The sequence below is a fragment of the Notolabrus celidotus genome, unplaced genomic scaffold, assembly GCF_009762535.1.
Source record: "Notolabrus celidotus isolate fNotCel1 unplaced genomic scaffold, fNotCel1.pri scaffold_181_arrow_ctg1, whole genome shotgun sequence".
Lineage (NCBI taxonomy): Eukaryota > Metazoa > Chordata > Actinopteri > Labriformes > Labridae > Notolabrus > Notolabrus celidotus.
In genome coordinates, this window is record NW_023260041.1 from 91,349 (window position 1) to 111,343 (window position 19,995).

The 19,995-nt window shown below is 41.6% G+C and overlaps 2 protein-coding genes across 4 annotated transcripts; both read left to right on the plus strand.

Annotated features, from left to right (window-relative positions):
* The first annotated feature begins 2,727 nt into the window (after nucleotides 1-2,727).
* LOC117808929 (WD repeat-containing protein on Y chromosome-like) lies at nucleotides 2,728-7,304 on the plus strand. 2 transcript variants are annotated; one of them, XM_034678603.1, is made up of 2 exons: nucleotides 2,728-6,271; nucleotides 6,623-7,304. In XM_034678603.1, the coding sequence occupies exons 1-2, from the start codon at nucleotides 3,018-3,020 to the stop codon at nucleotides 7,194-7,196; spliced, it is 3,828 nt and encodes a 1,275-aa protein (XP_034534494.1). In that variant the 5' UTR covers nucleotides 2,728-3,017; the 3' UTR covers nucleotides 7,197-7,304. The 2 variants fall into 2 exon arrangements, with proteins under 2 accessions (XP_034534494.1, XP_034534493.1); XM_034678602.1 differs by having other exon boundaries at nucleotides 2,736-7,304.
* A 4,620-nt stretch (nucleotides 7,305-11,924) lies between these two features.
* On the plus strand, nucleotides 11,925-16,549 carry LOC117808928 (WD repeat-containing protein on Y chromosome-like). Of its 2 annotated transcripts, none has more exons than XM_034678601.1 (2): nucleotides 11,925-15,516; nucleotides 15,868-16,549. In XM_034678601.1, exons 1-2 carry the CDS (start codon nucleotides 12,233-12,235, stop codon nucleotides 16,439-16,441), a joined length of 3,858 nt encoding a protein of 1,285 aa, XP_034534492.1. In that variant the 5' UTR covers nucleotides 11,925-12,232; the 3' UTR covers nucleotides 16,442-16,549. The 2 variants fall into 2 exon arrangements, with proteins under 2 accessions (XP_034534492.1, XP_034534491.1); XM_034678600.1 differs by having other exon boundaries at nucleotides 11,937-15,393; nucleotides 15,424-16,549.
* Nucleotides 16,550-19,995: the final 3,446 nt, after the last annotated feature.

Genomic DNA, 19,995 nt, shown 5'->3' on the forward strand with positions numbered 1-19,995 from the left:
ATGTTGAATTCCAACACAAGCACACCTCATTCTTCTTAATGAGGTACTGATTAGGTGATCACCTGAAACAAATCTTATTTAACGAGGAAAAGTATAAAAACCACTGCTGAGGTCATCACTATTCTCTGGAATCAAAAAATAACTATTTACCATGCCAAAAGAGTTGAAAAGAAAAGTTTTGATTAAAAGAAGGGTTCAATTCTGGCTTTACTGGCAGAGGGATACAGTGAGCGTCAGGTCGCTTCCATCCTTTAAATTTCTAAGACGGCGGTTCATAAGAACAAGGTCAAGCAGCAGACATTGGGGACAACAAAGCTACAGACCGGCAGAGGGCGAAAACGACTCTCCACTGACCGGGATGAACGTCAACTCATTCGAATGTCACTCAACAACCGTAGGATGACATCAAGTGACCTACAAAAAGAATGGCAAATGGCAGCTGGGGTGAAGTGCACGGCAAGAACGGTTCGAAACAGGCTCCTAGGGGCAGGGCTCAAGTCGTGTAAAGCAAGAAAAAAGCCCTTCATCAATGAGAAGCAGAGGAGAGCCAGGCTGGGGTTTGTAGAAGACCATAAGGATTGGACCATAGAGGACTGGAGTAAGGTCATCTTCTCTGATGAGTCCAATTTTCAGACGCATGAAAGCTGTGATTAAAAATCAGGGTTATTCCACCAAATATTGATTTCTGAACTCTTCCTAAGTTAAAACATTAGTATTGTGTTGTTTAAAAATGAATATGAACATGTTGTCTTTGCATTATTTGACGTCTGAAAACACTGCATCTTTTTTGTTATTTTGACCATCTGTCATTTTCTGCAAATAAATGCTCTAAATGACAATATTTGTGTTTAGAATTTGGGAGAAATGTTGTCAGTAGTTTATAGAATAAAACAAAAATGTTCATTTTACTCAGACACATACCTTTAAATAGTAAAATCAGAGCAACTGTTAATTTTGCAGTGATCTCTTAATTTTTTCCATGCTGTATATATATATATATATATATTAGGGGTGCAACAATACGTGTATCTGTATGGAACCGTTCGAAGCACGGCAGATGCACGCACGCACGGCAGATGCACACACGCAAGGCAGATGCACGCACGCAAGGCGCACGCACGCACGCAAGGCGCACGCACGCACACAAGGCGCATGCACGGCAGACGCACGCACGCACGGCGCACGCACGCACGGCGCACGCACGCCAGATGCACGCACGCACGCACGCTGGACGCACGCACGCACGGCGGACGCACGCACGCACGGCAGATGCACGCACGCACGCACGGCGGACGCACGCACGCACGGCGGACGCACGCACGCACGGCAGATGCACGCACGCACGCACGCTGGACGCACGCACGCACGGCGGACGCACGCACGCACGGCAGATGCACGCACGTACGCACGGCGGATGCGCGCACGCACGCACGACGGATGCACGCACACACGGCGGATGCACGCACACACGGCGGATACACGGCAGATGCACGCACACACGGCGGATGCACGCACGTACGCACGGCGGATGCACGCACGCACGCACGGCGGATGCACGCACGCACGCACGGCGGATGCACGCACGCACGCACGGCGGATGCACGCACGCACGCACGGCGGATGCACGCACGCACGCACGCACGGCGGATGCACGCACGCACGCACGCACGGCGGATACACGGCAGATGCACGCACACACGGCAGATGCACGCATGCACGGCAGATACGTGCACGCACACGCGCACACGTGCGTTCTGGGTCTACACCGGGGCCTTCTCCCAGTTGGACGTGCCTGGAACACCTCTAAAGGGAGGCGTCCGGGAGGCATCCTTATCAGATGCCCGAACCACCTCAGCTGACTCCTTTCGACGCGGAGGAGCAGCAGTTCTACTCCGAGCTCCCTCCGGATGTCCGAGCTCCTGACCCTATCGTTAAGGCCGAGCCCAGACACCCTTCGCAGAAAACTCATTTCAGCCGCTTGTATCCGCAATCTTATCCTTTCGGTCATGACCCACAGCTCATGACCATAGGTGAGGTATATATACATATACATATATACATATATACATATATATATATATATATATACATATATATATATATATATATACACATATATATATATTACCACATAAACACACACAAAAAGTAACGAAAATTGGTACCGTTGAGTATTGGTCCAGATCCCAGGTACATGGTATCGGTTCCGTATCAGTTCAAATGTGAAAGGTACCCATCCCTAGATACCTGCTTTCAATTCAGAGTCTCCAAAAGTCTCAATTAACACCAGAGGAAGTCGCTACATGTGTCGCTAGTCTGAAAAGTCGCCAAGTTGGCAACACTGCTTTCTTTTTTATATTTAGTTTTCAGCAGCATGAATTACAGCTTTTTACATTCAAGACATACAACTGCTGCATTTACACATCACAAATAAATAAAAAACAAACAAACAAAAAAAACAAGACATAAAAAAATAATAATAATAATAATAAAAAAAAAATAATAATAATAATAATACAAGAACACTTCTCCTGTTACAATAGATGGTAATCTATACAAATTGGAGTATATAAATACATTAAATACAGAATGTGAAAAGCACCTTGTGAAAAAAAAGAAAGACACTGCTTTCTAGTTCTGAATTAAAAAAAACATCATGTAACCATGGCAACTGAGTTCTGACAAAAAAAAATCCCTTACTTTATGACATCATAAAGCATGGTCATAGTCCAGCTGAAAGAAGGTATACCACAGGTCTATAAAGGAGAGCTCTTTACTGCTGCAGCTTTTAGCAAACACCAACACTCTTAAGAGCTTTGTTATCTCTTTACCTGCTGCAACTTTTAGCAAACACCAACACTCTTAAGAGCTTTGTTATCTCTTTAACTGCTGCTGCTTTTAGCAAACACCAACACTTTTAAGAGCTTTGTTATCTCTTTACCTGCTGCAGCTTTTAGCAAACACCAACACTTTTAAAAGATTTATCTCTTTAACTGCTGCTGTTGTAGGAACGAAAAATGACAAGCCAGGAAGTTATGGAAAAGGACTTCTCAGAGGAGGCTCCTGTGAAGAACACAGACATGGAGTTTACTGCTGAGGATATTCCTCGGATTGTGAAGATATTCCAAGAGGCTGATGCTGATGGAAGCACAGGCCTAGATGTGGACGAATTCCGGGAGGCGATGAAAAAGATCGATATCAATGCAGACGACAGCGATATGGAGGCCCTCCACATGAAGATTGACACAAACTGTGACTCTGTTGTGGACTTGGAAGAGTTACTGACCTTCCTAGAGCAAAAAAACAAGACCGCAAAAAATATGGATTCCAAAAAAGTCTTCCCTAAACCTTTAGAGATCGTGAAAACGAAAGATCGCAATCCTATAGTGAAAATGATCTTCTGTCCTTTAGAAGGCATCAGTGACCCCGACCATTACTTCAAGGATCCAACAGAACAAGAAAGACCGTTTGTGGAAGGCCAATATCACTCCATCACCTCCGGGGGTGTCGTCAGTTTCTGGTCCGACAGGTTTGACAGTCCTCGGACTTTGTCACTGTACAAAGATAAAGCAAAATTGCCTTTCTCTCACAAGAAGAAAGTCTGTGTGAACGACGCGGTGTTCATGCCAGAACTGTCACAGTTAGCTGTGTGTGGTAATGACAGAGAGGTGAAGTTCTATAAATACATCGAAAAGTTGGACATGCTTTACATCAGCCACAGTTTGATTGTGGAGGACCAACTAGTGAGTTGCATGAACTACTGGTCCGACGGCACCAAGGCAGTGTTCGCTATGAGTGACACTAGGGGGTTTCTATATATTTTTACCTCCAACAATGTACGTGCCTATGGCCTCTTCTGCAAAGAAAGCTATGAAGAAATCTCTCTGATGGATTATCCAACTGTTTATGTTTCTTCCCTCATGGAAAACACATCTCCAAGATTTATGAATGCCAAAGTCTCCACCTTTAAAGACAGCTGGAACCAGATCACCCAGATCAGCTACATTCCATCTCTTAACTCACATGCGGTTTGTTGTAGCTCATCCAAAGAAATGATCCTTGTTTCCCTGTCCAAGCAAACCAAACTCAGAGCCCATAAGACAACCTTCAGGAGTGACCGATGTGGGGCGTTTTTCACCTGTGTTGAATACCTGCCTGGTAATGAACGTCTAGTGACTGGTGGTATGAATGGCTCATTGTACGTGTGGATTCCGGATTTCCCAGATATGTGTGAACAGGTACTGAAAGGACATAGAAAGCCAATCAAATATATCATGGATAACAAACTGGACAAAGTACTTATCAGTATATCCGAGGACAAAAACGTACGTGTGTGGAACACAGTGACCTTGGAGTGTAATCAAAGTATGTATGTTGACAACCTGCCGAGGTCCCAGATGACGGGGGCTTATTATAACACACTTAACAACGAGCTAATCGTGTCAACATCACACCATGTTGTAAAAAATCTGGGACGAGGAACCGATTTATTCCAGAGATTGCTAACATCCCATGACAAGCCTTTGTGCGCTGCCCTCTACCACAGCATTTTCAAACAGCTGGTCTCTGTCTGCCAAAACGGCGTGGTAAAAGTGAGGGACATCACAACTGGAAAGGAAATCATACAGTTCAAAATCACTCCAGACCAGCAAGAGGGTCTCTACGCTGTTACATTTGATGGTCCACAACGCAGACTGATTACAATCGCAAAGGATGGGAAAGTAAAACTGTGGAACTTCAACACCGGACAACTGCTTGATGTTCTACCTGTCACTGTGCAGAAGGAGGTCACAGCTATTCTTTGCAGAGAAGAGAAAATCTACGTGTCAGGAAGGAACTCCAGTACCATTTTTATCCTGGATTTGGAAAATAATGACCACAGCTTTTTGGAGCACGCGTTTTTAACAGATATCTCCTCCATGGATTTCTATGAGAACACACTGACTGCCACCTCCAGCAACGGAAACACTGTTGTCTGGGATGTTGAGGCTGAAAAGGCAATCTACTGGATCAATCCGAGCAAGAGTCCCCAGACAAATATGGTGAACGCAAAAAGTAAAGAACAGATGGGACGGACAGGAAATCTGCGTGCTCTGAAGAGAAAGAAGAAAGTCAAATGCACTGGAACAACAAACCTCAGTGCACTGCAAGGGGAGATGGATTGTGTGAAATCCTTACATTTGAAGACCAGGGATAGCAAAGCAGACACAGCCACACTGCTGACCTCTGCAGACGGCTACATCTTTGCCTATTCTCCTAAAATCAAGGGAGGTCTGATAGGAAAGTTCAGGGCAGTGAAAGATGATGGTGCCGTCATTACCGCCATGACAGTTGATGTTGAGGAACATAGTTTACTTGCAGGGGACAGTAAAGGGAGGGCCTATGTGTGGGACATCCAGAATTTTTGGGATGGAAAACAGTCATTCAAAGACCCATTTGAGGACATCAAAGGATGGAGAGTGTCAGTGTGTCCCCCCCCTCTGTTGGCATCCTGGCAAGCTCACCATAAAAGGGTGGTGGATATCGGGTTTGAATCTACATGTGGGAACATATTCACTGCAGGGTATGACTGCAAAGTGGAGCTATGGACCAAAACAGGCCGCCACATAGGCCTCTTTGGGAAGGACTCATGGGATTTAACGACTTCCAGTCCTCAAATGAGTGATGACCTGGAGTTCAAGGAAAGACCAGGCACAGAAGAGGATAACAACCAGAAGCAAGCAGAAAGAGCAGGCACGTGGACGCATGATGACCAGGAGCTAGAAGAAAATCCAGACATGATATGGGACTATGAAAACTCTGATGAATGCAGGAAAGTTGAAAAACTACTTCGAGAATTGGAAGAAAGGTATGGAAAACCTGGCAAGAAGAGCCAGTGCACGGCTGAACTGCTGAAGACTCCGATGTCCAAAGAGGAAATGGACAAAGCAGATGGAGGGGCAATGAGGGTAGTTCCAGAGTATGATCTAGCTAAAAAAGACAAGGATGAAAACGCACTCCGCAAGTTGAAGGCTAAACCGCCAAAGCCTAAACCGCCAAAGCCCCAAGATGAACCCTTGTTCTTCTGTGGATACAGACTCTGCCCACCTGACCCCTTGCCAGAAACTCAGATATATAGCCGAAGGGCCAAATATGGACGTGTGATCAGGATTCAGCAGAGAGAAATAGTAAATGACAAGACCTTCACACCATGTCCACCAAATTACAGGACCTTCACACCATGTCCACCAAATGACAGGACCTTCACACCATGTCCACCAAAGCAAGACAGGTTTCAGCAAACACAAGAGTGTGTTGGTCCAACATCGACCCATGATCTGCTTCAACAAAAGCAAGACCCCGCAGAGCTGGAGCTCACAACAGGCAGTCCTTCCAGGAGCTCACACTTCACCCAAGGACCAAATCCTTTACTCACTAAGAGGTCTAAGCTACCACCTAACACCCTTAATCAACAACCTGAACAAAAACCAAAGCCGCTTCGTTTCCCACCAATCCATGATAGGGTTACCAAGCTTACCACAGGCTGTGACAGTCCTTCCAAATATGGACGCGTGGTCAGGATCCCGCAGAAAGAAATAATAAATGACAGGACCTTCACACCATGTCCACCAAAGCATGACAGGTTTCAGCAAACACAAGAGTGTGTTGGTCCAACATCGACCCATGATCTGCTTCAACAAAAGCAAGACCCCGCAGAGCTGGAGCTCACCACAGGCAGTCCTTCCATGAGCTCACACTTCACCCAGAGACAAAAAACTTTACTCACTGAGAGGTCTAAGCTACCACCTAACACCCTTAATCAACAACCTGAACGAAAACCAAAGCCGCTTCGTTTACCACCAATCCATGATAGGGTTACCAAGCTCACCACAGGCTGTGACAGTCCTTCCACGAGCTCACACTTCACACAGAAACCAAATCCTTTGGCCATTAAGAGGTCTAAACTACCACCTAACACCCGCAATCAGCGACCTGGACCAAAACCAAAGCATGTTTGTTTACCACCAATCCAGGATAGGGTTACTCCGCCTACTACAGGCCATGCTAAGCCCTCTAGTTACTCGGGTTACATATTCGTTCTGCCCAACCCACTGACGTCCAAACGCACCCCAAAAGTTGTCGCTCTACCACCAATACTTAAAAAGATCAGCACCAACATCCGCCTCAGCATACCAGGCCATTCTAAGACCCATTAATCAGCAACATCCACCTCCAACGTTTTGGTTTACTCCGAGCACTTCGGTTTTCCCAAAACATCAAATGATATTAAAGTATCAACAAATAAATTCTAAGAATCAACATTGCATACTGTGATTTCCTGTCTATATTTAGCCTTGAGTGTTTGTGTTTCTTTCATGTACAGAGCGTATGCACTGGTGTCACTCTCTCACCAGGTCACCTTCCATTACTCAGACCTAATCCAGCAGGGATTATTAAAAACAATACACCCAGTTCTGCATTGATACCAGGCCAACTATGTATATATGTGTACACATATGTATAATAATATTAATAAAATAAAAACAATAATGATAATTATAGTAATAACAATATAACAATAATACTAATAACAACAACAATAATAACAATAATGATAGTCATAATAATGATAATAAAAAAAATAATAATGATAGTCATAATAATGATGATAATAATAATGATAAAAATAAAATAATAATAAAAATAATAATGATAATAAAAATAATAATAATAAAAAAACAATGAAAATAAAATAATAAAAATAATGATAATGAAAGTCATAATAATGATAATAAAAATAATAATAATAAAAAAATAATAAAAATAATAATAATGATAAAAATAAAATAATACAAATAATAATACTGATAGTCATAAAAATGATAATAAAAATAATAATAATAAAAAAAATAATAATAATGATAAAAATAAAATAATAAAATAATAATAATTATAATAATGATAATAAAAATAATAACGATAAAGAAATAATACAAAAAAAATAATGATAGTCATAATAATGATAATAAAAATAATAATAATACAAAAATAATAATAATGATAAAAATAAAATAATTAAAATAATAATAATGATAGTCATAATAATGATAATAAACATAATAATAATAAAAAATAATAATAATGATAAAAAATAAAAAAATAATAATAATGATAAAAAGTAAAATAATAATAATAATGATAAAAAATAAAATAATAATAATGATAAAAAATAAAATAATAATAATGATAATAAAAATAACAATAATAAAAATAAAATAATAATAATGAGAGTCATAATAATGATAATAAAAATAACAACAATCAACACAGTCAATGGGTAATATTAGCACAAGATACAAAAATAAAATATCAACATAAAATGCAAAAATAAACCCCCTTTAAAATAACAAAGAAAGTGAAAGTTCAAATCAAAATGTCCTTTCTTTGGGTGAAAGTGAAAGTTCAGTTTCTCATGAGATTCTCCTTTGAGTAAAAGAGAACAAAAATCTCTTTGACTCGTGTGAAAACAGTTCCTATTACTACCCGGGTAGATTTTGTAGTGTTTAGTGTCTTATCTGAAGCTTAGTGACTGAAGTGGAGCTGGGAGGACCCTCTGTGTCTCCTCATCATCCCACTTTTCAAAACGACGCGCCATGGCTGCAGTGTCAACTTGTGTGCATGTTATCAGGCCAAAATCACCAGGGTATGTACACTTTGGATCAGGGTCATTTGAGTAGTTTCTGTTGTATTTATGATATAAAAAGAGTAAACACAGTAATATATATTGCAAACACACACACACACATATATATATATAAAATCTGATTTAAATTTCCTTTATGTATTTCCTTTTATTTTATTTATTTTTCTTGTCAACGTTGTAGATTTGTTTTCTTTGTACATTTTATTTAAAGTGTGTTTCTGCATAGGGTATCAAATCCTATACTCAAGGATGAGTTAAACATGAGCTGTTTACTTACAGAGGATGGTCTTATATATATATACAGCTCTGGAAAAAATTAAGAGACCACTGCACATTTTTCTGAAATCAGCATCTCTACATGTATGACAGACATTCCATTCCAGTGTATGTTGAATTCCAACACAAGCACACCTCATTCTTCTTAATGAGGTACTGATTAGGTGATCACCTGAAACAAATCTTATTTAACGAGGAGAAGTATAAAAACCACTGCTGAGGTCATCACTATTCTCTTGCAATAGGACCAGCTGGATGGCAAAAACAATGCTAGTAGTACCTCTAAAGTAATTGGAATCAAAAAAATAACTATTTACCGTGCCAAAAGAGTTGAAAAGAAAAGTTTTGACTGAGGAAAAGAAGGGTTCAATTCTGGCTTTACTGGCAGAGGGATACAGTGAGCGTCAGGTCGCTTCCATCCTTTAAATTTCTAAGACGGCGGTTCATAAGAACAAGGTCAAGCAGCAGACATTGGGGACAACAAAGCTACAGACCGGCAGAGGGCGAAAACGACTCTCCACTGACCGGGATGAACGTCAACTCATTCGAATGTCACTCAACAACCGTAGGATGACATCAAGTGACCTACAAAAAGAATGGCAAATGGCAGCTGGGGTGAAGTGCACGGCAAGAACGGTTCGAAACAGGCTCCTAGGGGCAGGGCTCAAGTCGTGTAAAGCAAGAAAAAAGCCCTTCATCAATGAGAAGCAGAGGAGAGCCAGGCTGGGGTTTGCAAAAGACCATAAGGATTGGACCATAGAGGACTGGAGTAAGGTCGTATTCTCTGATGAGTCCAATTTTCAGCTTTGCCCAACACCTGGTCGTCTAATTGTTAGACGGAGACCTGGAGAGGCCTACAAGCCACAGTGTCTCGCACCCACTGTGAAATTTGGTGGAGGATCGGTGATGATCTGGGGGTGCTTCAGCAAGGCTGGAATCGGGCAGATGCGTCTTTGCGAAGGACGTATGAATCAAGCCACGTACGAGGTTATCCTGGAAGAAAACTTGCTTCCCTCTGCTCTGAAAATGTTCCCCAACTCTGAGGATTGGTTTCTCCAGCAGGACAATGCTCCATGCCACACAGCTAGGTCAATCAAGGTGTGGATGAAGGACCACCAGATCAAGACCCTGTCATGGCCGGCCCAATCTCCAGACCTGAACCCCATTGAAAACCTCTGGAATGTGATCAAGAGGAAGATGGATGGTCATAAACCATCAAACAAAGCTGAGCTGCTTGAAGTTTTGTGCCAGGAGTGGCATAAAGTCACCCAACAGCAATGTGAAAGACTGGGGGAGAGCATGCCAAGACGCATGAAAGCTGTGATTAAAAATCAGGGTTATTCCACCAAATATTGATTTCTGAACTCTTCCTAAGTTAAAACATTAGTATTGTGTTGTTTAAAAATGAATATGAACATGTTGTCTTTGCATTATTTGACGTCTGAAAACACTGCATCTTTTTTGTTATTTTGACCATCTGTCATTTCCTGCAAATAAATGCTCTAAATGACAATATTTGTGTTTAGAATTTGGGAGAAATGTTGTCAGTAGTTTATAGAATAAAACAAAAATGTTCATTTTACTCAGACACATACCTATAAATAGTAAAATCAGAGCAACTGTTAATTTTGCAGTGGTCTCTTAATTTTTTCCATGCTGTATATATATATATATATATATATTAGGGGTGCAACAATACGTGTATCTGTATGGAACCGTTCGAAGCACGGCAGATGCACGCACGCAAGGCAGATCCACCCACGCAAGGCGCACGCACGCACGCAAGGCGCACACACGCACGCACGGCAGACGCACGCACGCACGGCAGATGCACGCACGCACGGCAGATGCACGCACGCACGGCAGACGCACACACGCACGCACGGCAGATGCACGCACGCACGCACGCACGCACAGCGGATGCACGCACGCACGGCGGAGACACGCACGCACAGCGGATGCACGCACGCACGGCAGATGCACGCACACACGGCAGATACGTGCACGCACGGCAGATACGTGCACGCACGGCAGATACGTGCACGCACGTGCGTTCTGGGTCTACACCGGGGCCTTCTCCCAGTTGGACGTGCCCGGAACACCTCTAAAGGGAGGCGTCCGGGAGGCATCCTTATCAGATGCCGGAACCACCTCAGCTGACTCCTTTCGACGCGGAGGAGCAGCGGTTCTGAGCTCCCTCCGGATGTCCGAGCTCCTGACCCTATCTCTAAGGCCGAGCCCAGAGACCCTTCGCAGAAAACTCATTTCAGCCGCTTGTATCCGCGATCTTATCCTTTCGGTCATGACCCACAGCTCATGACCATAGGTGAGGTATATATACATATACATATATATATATATACACATATATATATTACCACATAAACACACACAAAAAGTAACGAAAATTGGTACCGTTGAGTATTGGTCCAGATCCCAGGTACATGGTATCGGTTCCGTATCAGTTCAAATGTGAAAGGTACCCATCCCTAGATACCTGCTTTCAATTCAGAGTCTCCAAAAGTCTCAATTAACACCAGAGGAAGTCGCTACATGTGTCGCTAGTCTGAAAAGTCGCCAAGTTGGCAACACTGCTTTCTTTTTTATATTTAGTTTTCAGCAGCATGAATTACAGCTTTTTACATTCAAGACATACAACTGCTGCATTTACACATCACAAATAAATAAAAAACAAACAAAAAAAAAAAAAACAAGACATAAAAAAAAAAATAATAAGAAGAATAATAAAAAAAAAAAAATAATAATAATAATACAAGAACACTTCTCCTGTTACAATAGATGGTAATCTATACAAATTGGAGTATATAAATACATTAAATACAGAATGTGAAAAGCACCTTGTGAAAAAAAAGAAAGACACTGCTTTCTAGTTCTGAATTAAAAAAAACATCATGTAACCATGGCAACTGAGTTCTGACAAAAAAAAATCCCTTACTTTATGACATCATAAAGCATGGTCATAGTCCAGCTGAAAGAAGGTATACCACAGGTCTATAAAGGAGAGCTCTTTACTGCTGCAGCTTTTAGCAAACACCAACACTCTTAAGAGCTTTGTTATCTCTTTAACTGCTGCAACTTTTAGCAAACACCAACACTTTTAAGAGCTTTGTTATCTCTTTACCTGCTGCAACTTTTAGCAAACACCAACACTCTTAAGAGCTTTGTTATCTCTTTAACTGCTGCAGCTTTTAGCAAACACCAACACTTTTAAAAGATTTATCTCTTTAACTGCTGCTGTTGTAGGAACGAAAAATGACAAGCCAGGAAGTTATGGAAAAGGACTTCTCAGAGGAGGCTCCTGTGAAGAACACAGACATGGAGTTTACTGCTGAGGATATTCCTCGGATTGTGAAGATATTCCAAGAGGCTGATGCTGATGGAAGCACAGGCCTAGATGTGGACGAATTCCGGGAGGCGATGAAAAAGATCGATATCAATGCAGACGACAGCGATATGGAGGCCCTCCACATGAAGATTGACACAAACTGTGACTCTGTTGTGGACTTGGAAGAGTTACTGACCTTCCTAGAGCAAAAAAACAAGACCGCAAAAAATATGGATTCCAAAAAAGTCTTCCCTAAACCTTTAGAGATCGTGAAAACGAAAGATCGCAATCCTATAGTGAAAATGATCTTCTGTCCTTTAGAAGGCGTCAGTGACCCCGACCATTACTTCGAGGATCCAACAGAACAAGAAAGACCGTTTGTGGAAGGCCAATATCACTCCATCACCTCCGGGGGTGTCGTCAGTTTCTGGTCCGACAGGTTTGACAGTCCTCGGACTTTGTCACTGTACAAAGATAAAGCAAAATTGCCTTTCTCTCACAAGAAGAAAGTCTGTGTGAACGACGCGGTGTTCCTGCCAGAACTGTCACAGTTAGCTGTGTGTGGTAATGACAGAGAGGTGAAGTTCTATAAATACATCGAAAAGTTGGACATGCTTTACATCAGCCACAGTTTGATTGTGGAGGACCAACTAGTGAGTTGCATGAACTACTGGTCCGACGGCACCAAGGCAGTGTTCGCTATGAGTGACACTAGGGGGTTTCTATATATTTTTACCTCCAACAATGTACGTGCCTATGGCCTCTTCTGCAAACAAAGCTATGAAGAAATCTCTCTGATGGATTATCCAACTGTTTATGTTTCTTCCCTCATGGAAAACACATCTCCAAGATTTATGAATGCCAAAGTCTCCACCTTTAAAGACAGCTGGAACCAGATCACCCAGATCAGCTACATTCCATCTCTTAACTCACATGCGGTTTGTTGTAGCTCATCCAAAGAAATGATCCTTGTTTCCCTGTCCAAGCAAACCAAACTCAGAGCCCATAAGACAACCTTCAGGAGTGACCGATGTGGGGCGTTTTTCACCTGTGTTGAATACCTGCCTGGTAATGAACGTCTAGTGACTGGTGGTATGAATGGCTCATTGTACGTGTGGATTCCGGATTTCCCAGATATGTGTGAACAGGTACTGAAAGGACATAGAAAGCCAATCAAATATATCATGGATAACAAACTGGACAAAGTACTTATCAGTATATCCGAGGACAAAAACGTACGTGTGTGGAACACAGTGACCTTGGAGTGTAATCAAAGTATGTATGTTGACAACCTGCCGAGGTCCCAGATGACGGGGGCTTATTATAACACTCTTAACAACGAGCTAATCGTGTCAACATCACACCATGTTGTAAAAAATCTGGGACGAGGAACCAATTTATTCCAGAGATTGCTAACATCCCATGACAAGCCCCTGTGCGCTGCCCTCTACCACAGCATTTTCAAACAGCTGGTCTCTGTCTGCCAAAACGGCGTGGTAAAAGTGAGGGACATCACAACTGGAAAGGAAATCATACAGTTCAAAATCACTCCAGACCAGCAAGAGGGTCTCTACGCTGTTACATTCGATGGTCCACAACGCAGACTGATTACAATCGCAAAGGATGGGAAAGTAAAACTGTGGAACTTCAACACCGGACAACTGCTTGATGTTCTACCTGTCACTGTGCAGAAGGAGGTCACAGCTATTCTTTGCAGAGAAGAGAAAATCTACGTGTCAGGAAGGAACTCCAGTACCATTTTTATCCTGGATCTGGAAAATAATGACCACGGCTTTTTGGAGCACGCGTTTTTAACAGATATCTCCTCCATGGATTTCTATGAGAACACACTGACTGCCACCTCCAGCAACGGAAACACTGTTGTCTGGGATGTTGAGGCTGAAAAGGCAATCTACTGGATCAATCCGAGCAAGAGTCCCCAGACAAATATGGTGAACACAAAAAGTAAAAAACAGATGGGACGGACAGGAAATCTGCGTGCTCTGAAGAGAAAGAAGAAAGTCAAATGCACTGGAACAACAAACCTCAGTGCACTGCAAGGGGAGATGGATTGTGTGAAATCCTTACATTTGAAGACCAGGGATAGCAAAGCAGACACAGCCACACTGCTGACCTCTGCAGACGGCTACATCTTTGCCTATTCTCCTAAAATCAAGGGAGGTCTGATAGGAAAGTTCAGGGCAGTGAAAGATGATGGTGCCGTCATTACCGCCATGACAGTTGATGTTGAGGAACATAGTTTACTTGCAGGGGACAGTAAAGGGAGGGCCTATGTGTGGGACATCCAGAATTTTTGGGATGGAAAACAGTCATTCAAAGACCCATTTGAGGAAATCAAAGGATGGAGAGTGTCAGTGTGTCCCCCCCCTCTGTTGGCATCCTGGCAAGCTCACCATAAAAGGGTGGTGGATATCGGGTTTGAATCTACATGTGGGAACATATTCACTGCAGGGTATGACTGCAAAGTGGAGCTATGGACCAAAACAGGCCGCCACATAGGCCTCTTTGGGAAGGACTCATGGGATTTAACGACTTCCAGTCCTCAAATGAGTGATGACCTGGAGTTCAAGGAAAGACCAGGCACAGAAGAGGATAACAACCAGAAGCAAGCAGAAAGAGCAGGCACGTGGACGCATGATGACCAGGAGCTAGAAGAAAATCCAGACATGATATGGGACTATGAAAACTCTGATGAATGCAGGAAAGTTGAAAAACTACTTCGAGAATTGGAAGAAAGGTATGGAAAACCTGGCAAGAAGAGCCAGTGCACGGCTGAACTGCTGAAGACTCCGATGTCCAAAGAGGAAATGGACAAAGCAGATGGAGGGGCAATGAGGGTAGTTCCAGAGTATGATCTAGCTAAAAAAGACAAGGATGAAAACGCACTCCGCAAGTTGAAGGCTAAACCGCCAAAGCCTAAACCGCCAAAGCCCCATGATGAACCCTTGTTCTTCTGTGGATACAGACTCTGCCCACCTGACCCCTTGCCAGAAACTCAGATATATAGCCGAAGGGCCAAATATGGACGTGTGATCAGGATTCAGCAGAGAGAAATAGTAAATGACAAGACCTTCACACCATGTCCACCAAATGACAGGACCTTCACACCATGTCCACCAAATGACAGGACCTTCACACCATGTCCACCAAATGACAGGACCTTCACACCATGTCCACCAAAGCAAGACAGGTTTCAGCAAACACAAGAGTGTGTTGGTCCAACATCGACCCATGATCTGCTTCAACAAAAGCAAGACCCCGCAGAGCTGGAGCTCACAACAGGCAGTCCTTCCAGGAGCTCACACTTCACCCAAGGACCAAATCCTTTACTCACTAAGAGGTCTAAGCTACCACCTAACACCCTTAATCAACAACCTGAACAAAAACCAAAGCCGCTTCGTTTCCCACCAATCCATGATAGGGTTACCAAGCTTACCACAGGCTGTGACAGTCCTTCCAAATATGGACGCGTGCTCAGGATCCCGCAGAAAGAAATAATAAATGACAGGACCTTCACACCATGTCCACCAAAGCATGACAGGTTTCAGCAAACACAAGAGTGTGTTGGTCCAACATCGACCCATGATCTGCTTCAACAAAAGCAAGACCCCGCAGAGCTGGAGCTCACCACAGGCAGTCCTTCCATGAGCTCACACTTCACCCAGAGACAAAAAACTTTACTCACTGAGAGGTCTAAGCTACCACCTAACACCCTTAATCAACAACCTGAACGAAAACCAAAGCCGCTTCGTTTACCACCAATCCATGATAGGGTTACCAAGCTCACCACAGGCTGTGACAGTCCTTCCACGAGCTCACACTTCACACAGAAACCAAATCCTTTGGCCATTAAGAGGTCTAAACTACCACCTAACACCCGCAATCAGCGACCTGGACCAAAACCAAAGCATGTTTGTTTACCACCAATCCAGGATAGGGTTACTCCGCCTACTACAGGCCATGCTAAGCCCTCTAGTTACTCGGGTTACATATTCGTTCTGCCCAACCCACTGACGTCCAAACGCACCCAAAAAGTTGTCGTCCTACCACCAATACTTAAAAAGATCAGCACCAACATCCGCCTCAGCATACCAGGCCATTCTAAGACCCATTAATCAGCAACATCCACCTCCAACGTTTTGGTTTACTCCGAGCACTTCGGTTTTCCCAAAACATCAAATGATATTAAAGTATCAACAAATAAATTCTAAGAATCAACATTGCATACTGTGATTTCCTGTCTATATTTAGCCTTGAGTGTTTGTGTTTCTTTCATGTACAGAGCGTATGCACTGGTGTCACTCTCTCACCAGGTCACCTTCCATTACTCAGACCTAATCCAGCAGGGATTATTAAAAACAATACACCCAGTTCTGCATTGATACCAGGCCAACTATGTATATATGTGTACACATATGTATAATAATATTAATAAAATAATAACAATAATGATAATTATAGTAATAATAATATAACAATAATACTAATAACAACAACAATGATAATAATAATAATGATAGTCATAATAATGATAGTCATAATAATGATATTAAAATAATAATGATAAAAAAAAAATAATGAAATAATAATAATGATAGTCATAATAATAATGTTAAAAATAATAATAATAAAAAAAAAAAAATAATGTTAAAAATAAAATAATAATAATGATAATAAAAATAATAACGATAAAAAAAAAATAATACAAAAAAAAATAATGATAGTCATAATAATGATAATAAAAATAATAATAATAAAAAATAATAATGATAAAAATAAAATAATACAAATAATAATAATGATGGTCATAAAAATGATACTAAAAATAATAATAATTAAAAAATAATAATAATGATAAAAATAAAATAATACAAATAATAATAATGATAGTCATAATAATGATAATAAAAATAACAACAATCAACACAGTCAATGGGTAATATTAGCACAAGATACAAAAATAAAATATCAACATAAAATACAAAAATAAACCCCCTTTAAAATAACAAAGAAAGTGAAAGTTCAAATCAAAATGTCCTTTCTTTGGGTGAAAGTGAAAGTTCAGTTTCTCATGAGATTCTCCTTTGAGTAAAAGAGAACAAAAATCTCTTTGACTCGTGTGAAAACAGTTCCTATTACTACCCGGGTAGATTTTGTAGTGTTTAGTGTCTTATCTGAAGGTTAGGGACTGAAGTGGAGCTGGGAGGACCCTCTGTGTCTCCTCATCATCCCACTTTTCAAAACGACGCGCCATGGCTGCAGTGTCAACTTGTGTGCATGTTATCAGGCCAAAATCACCAGGGTATGTACACTTTGGATCAGGGTCATTTGAGTAGTTTCTGTTGTATTTATGATATAAAAAGAGTAAACACAGTAATATATATTGCAAACACACACACACATATATATATATATATATATATAAAATCTGATTTAAATTTCCTTTATGTATTTCCTTTTATTTTATTTATTTTTCTTGTCGATGTTGTAGATTTCTTTTCTTTGTACATTTTATTTAAAGTGTGTTTCTGCATAGGGTATCAAATCCTATACTCAAGGATGAGTTAAACATGAGCTGTTTACTTACAGAGGATGGTCTTATAGATATATACAGCTCTGGAAAAAATTAAGAGACCACTGCACATTTTTCTGAAATCAGCATCTCTACATGTATGACAGACATTCCATTCCAGTGTATGTTGAATTCCAACACAAGCACACCTCATTCTTCTTAATGAGGTACTGATTAGGTGATCACCTGAAACAAATCTTATTTAACGAGGAAAAGTATAAAAACCACTGCTGAGGTCATCACTATTCTCTTGCAATAGGACCAGCTGGATGGCAAAAACAATGCTAGTAGTACCTCTAAAGTAATTGGAATCAAAAAATAACTATTTACCATGCCAAAAGATTTGAAAAGAAAAGTTTTGACTGAGGAAAAGAAGGGTTCAATTCTGGCTTTACTGGCAGAGGGATACAGTGAGCGTCAGGTCGCTTCCATCCTTTAAATTTCTAAGACGGCGGTTCATAAGAACAAGGTCAAGCAGCAGACATTGGGGACAACAAAGCTACAGACCGGCAGAGGGCGAAAACGACTCTCCACTGACCGGGATGAACGTCAACTCATTCGAGTGTCACTCAACAACCGTAGGATGACATCAAGTGACCTACAAAAAGAATGGCAAATGGCAGCTGGGGTGAAGTGCACGGCAAGAACGGTTCGAAACAGGCTCCTAGGGGCAGGGCTCAAGTCGTGTAAAGCAAGAAAAAAGCCCTTCATCAATGAGAAGCAGAGGAGAGCCAGGCTGGGGTTTGCAAAAGACCATAAGGATTGGACCATAGAGGACTGGAGTAAGGTCGTATTCTCTGATGAGTCCAATTTTCAGCTTTGCCCAACACCTGGTCGTCTAATTGTTAGACGGAAACCTGGAGAGGCCTACAAGCCACAGTGTCTCGCACCCACTGTGAAATTTGGTGGAGGATCGGTGATGATCTGGGGGTGCTTCAGCAAGGCTGGAATCGGGCAGATGCGTCTTTGCGAAGGACGTCTGAATCAAGCCACGTACGAGGTTATCCTGGAAGAAAACTGGCTTCCTTCTGCTCTGAAAATGTTCCCCAACTCTGAGGATTGGTTTCTCCAGCAGGACAATGCTCCATGCCACACATCTAGGTCAATCAAGGTGTGGATGAAGGACCACCAGATCAAGACCCTGTCATGGCCGGCCCAATCTCCAGACCTGAACCCCATTGAAAACCTCTGGAATGTGATCAAGAGGAAGATGGATGGTCATAAACCATCAAACAAAGCTGAGCTGCTTGAAGTTTTGTGCCAGGAGTGGCATAAAGTCACCCAACAGCAATGTGAAAGACTGGGGGAGAGCATGCCAAGACGCATGAAAGCTGTGATTAAAAATCAGAGTTATTCCACCAAATATTGATTTCTGAACTCTTCCTAAGTTAAAACATTAGTATTGTGTTGTTTAAAAATGAATATGAACATGTTGTCTTTGCATTATTTGATGTCTGAAAACACTGCATCTTTTCTGTTATTTTGACCATCTGTCATTTCCTGCAAATAAATGCTCTAAATGACAATATTTGTGTTTAGAATTTGGGAGAAATGTTGTCAGTAGTTTATAGAATAAAACTAAAATGTTCATTTTACTCAGACACATACCTTTAAATAGTAAAATCAGAGCAACTGTTAATTTTGCAGTGGTCTCTTAATTTTTTCCATGCTGTATATATATATATATACAGTTAGGCCCAGAAATATTTGGACAGTGACACAATCTTCATGATTTGGGCTCTGTATGCCACCACATTGGATTTGAAATGAAACAACTACAACGGAATTGAAGTGCAGACTTTAAGGTTTAATTCAAGGGGTTGAACAAAAATATATGATTAAACATGTAGGAATTGTAGCTATTTTTATACAAACGCTCCTCATTTCAGGGGCTCAGAAGTAATTGGACAAATAAACATAATCCTAAGTAAAATGTTACTTTTCAATATTTTGTTGAGAATCCTTTGCAGGCAATGACTGCCTGAAGTCTGGAACCCATGGACATCACCAAACGCTGGGTTTCCTCCCTTGTGATGCTTTGCCAGGCCTTTACTGCAGCTGTCTTCAGTTGCTGCTTGTTTGTGGGTCTTTCTGCCT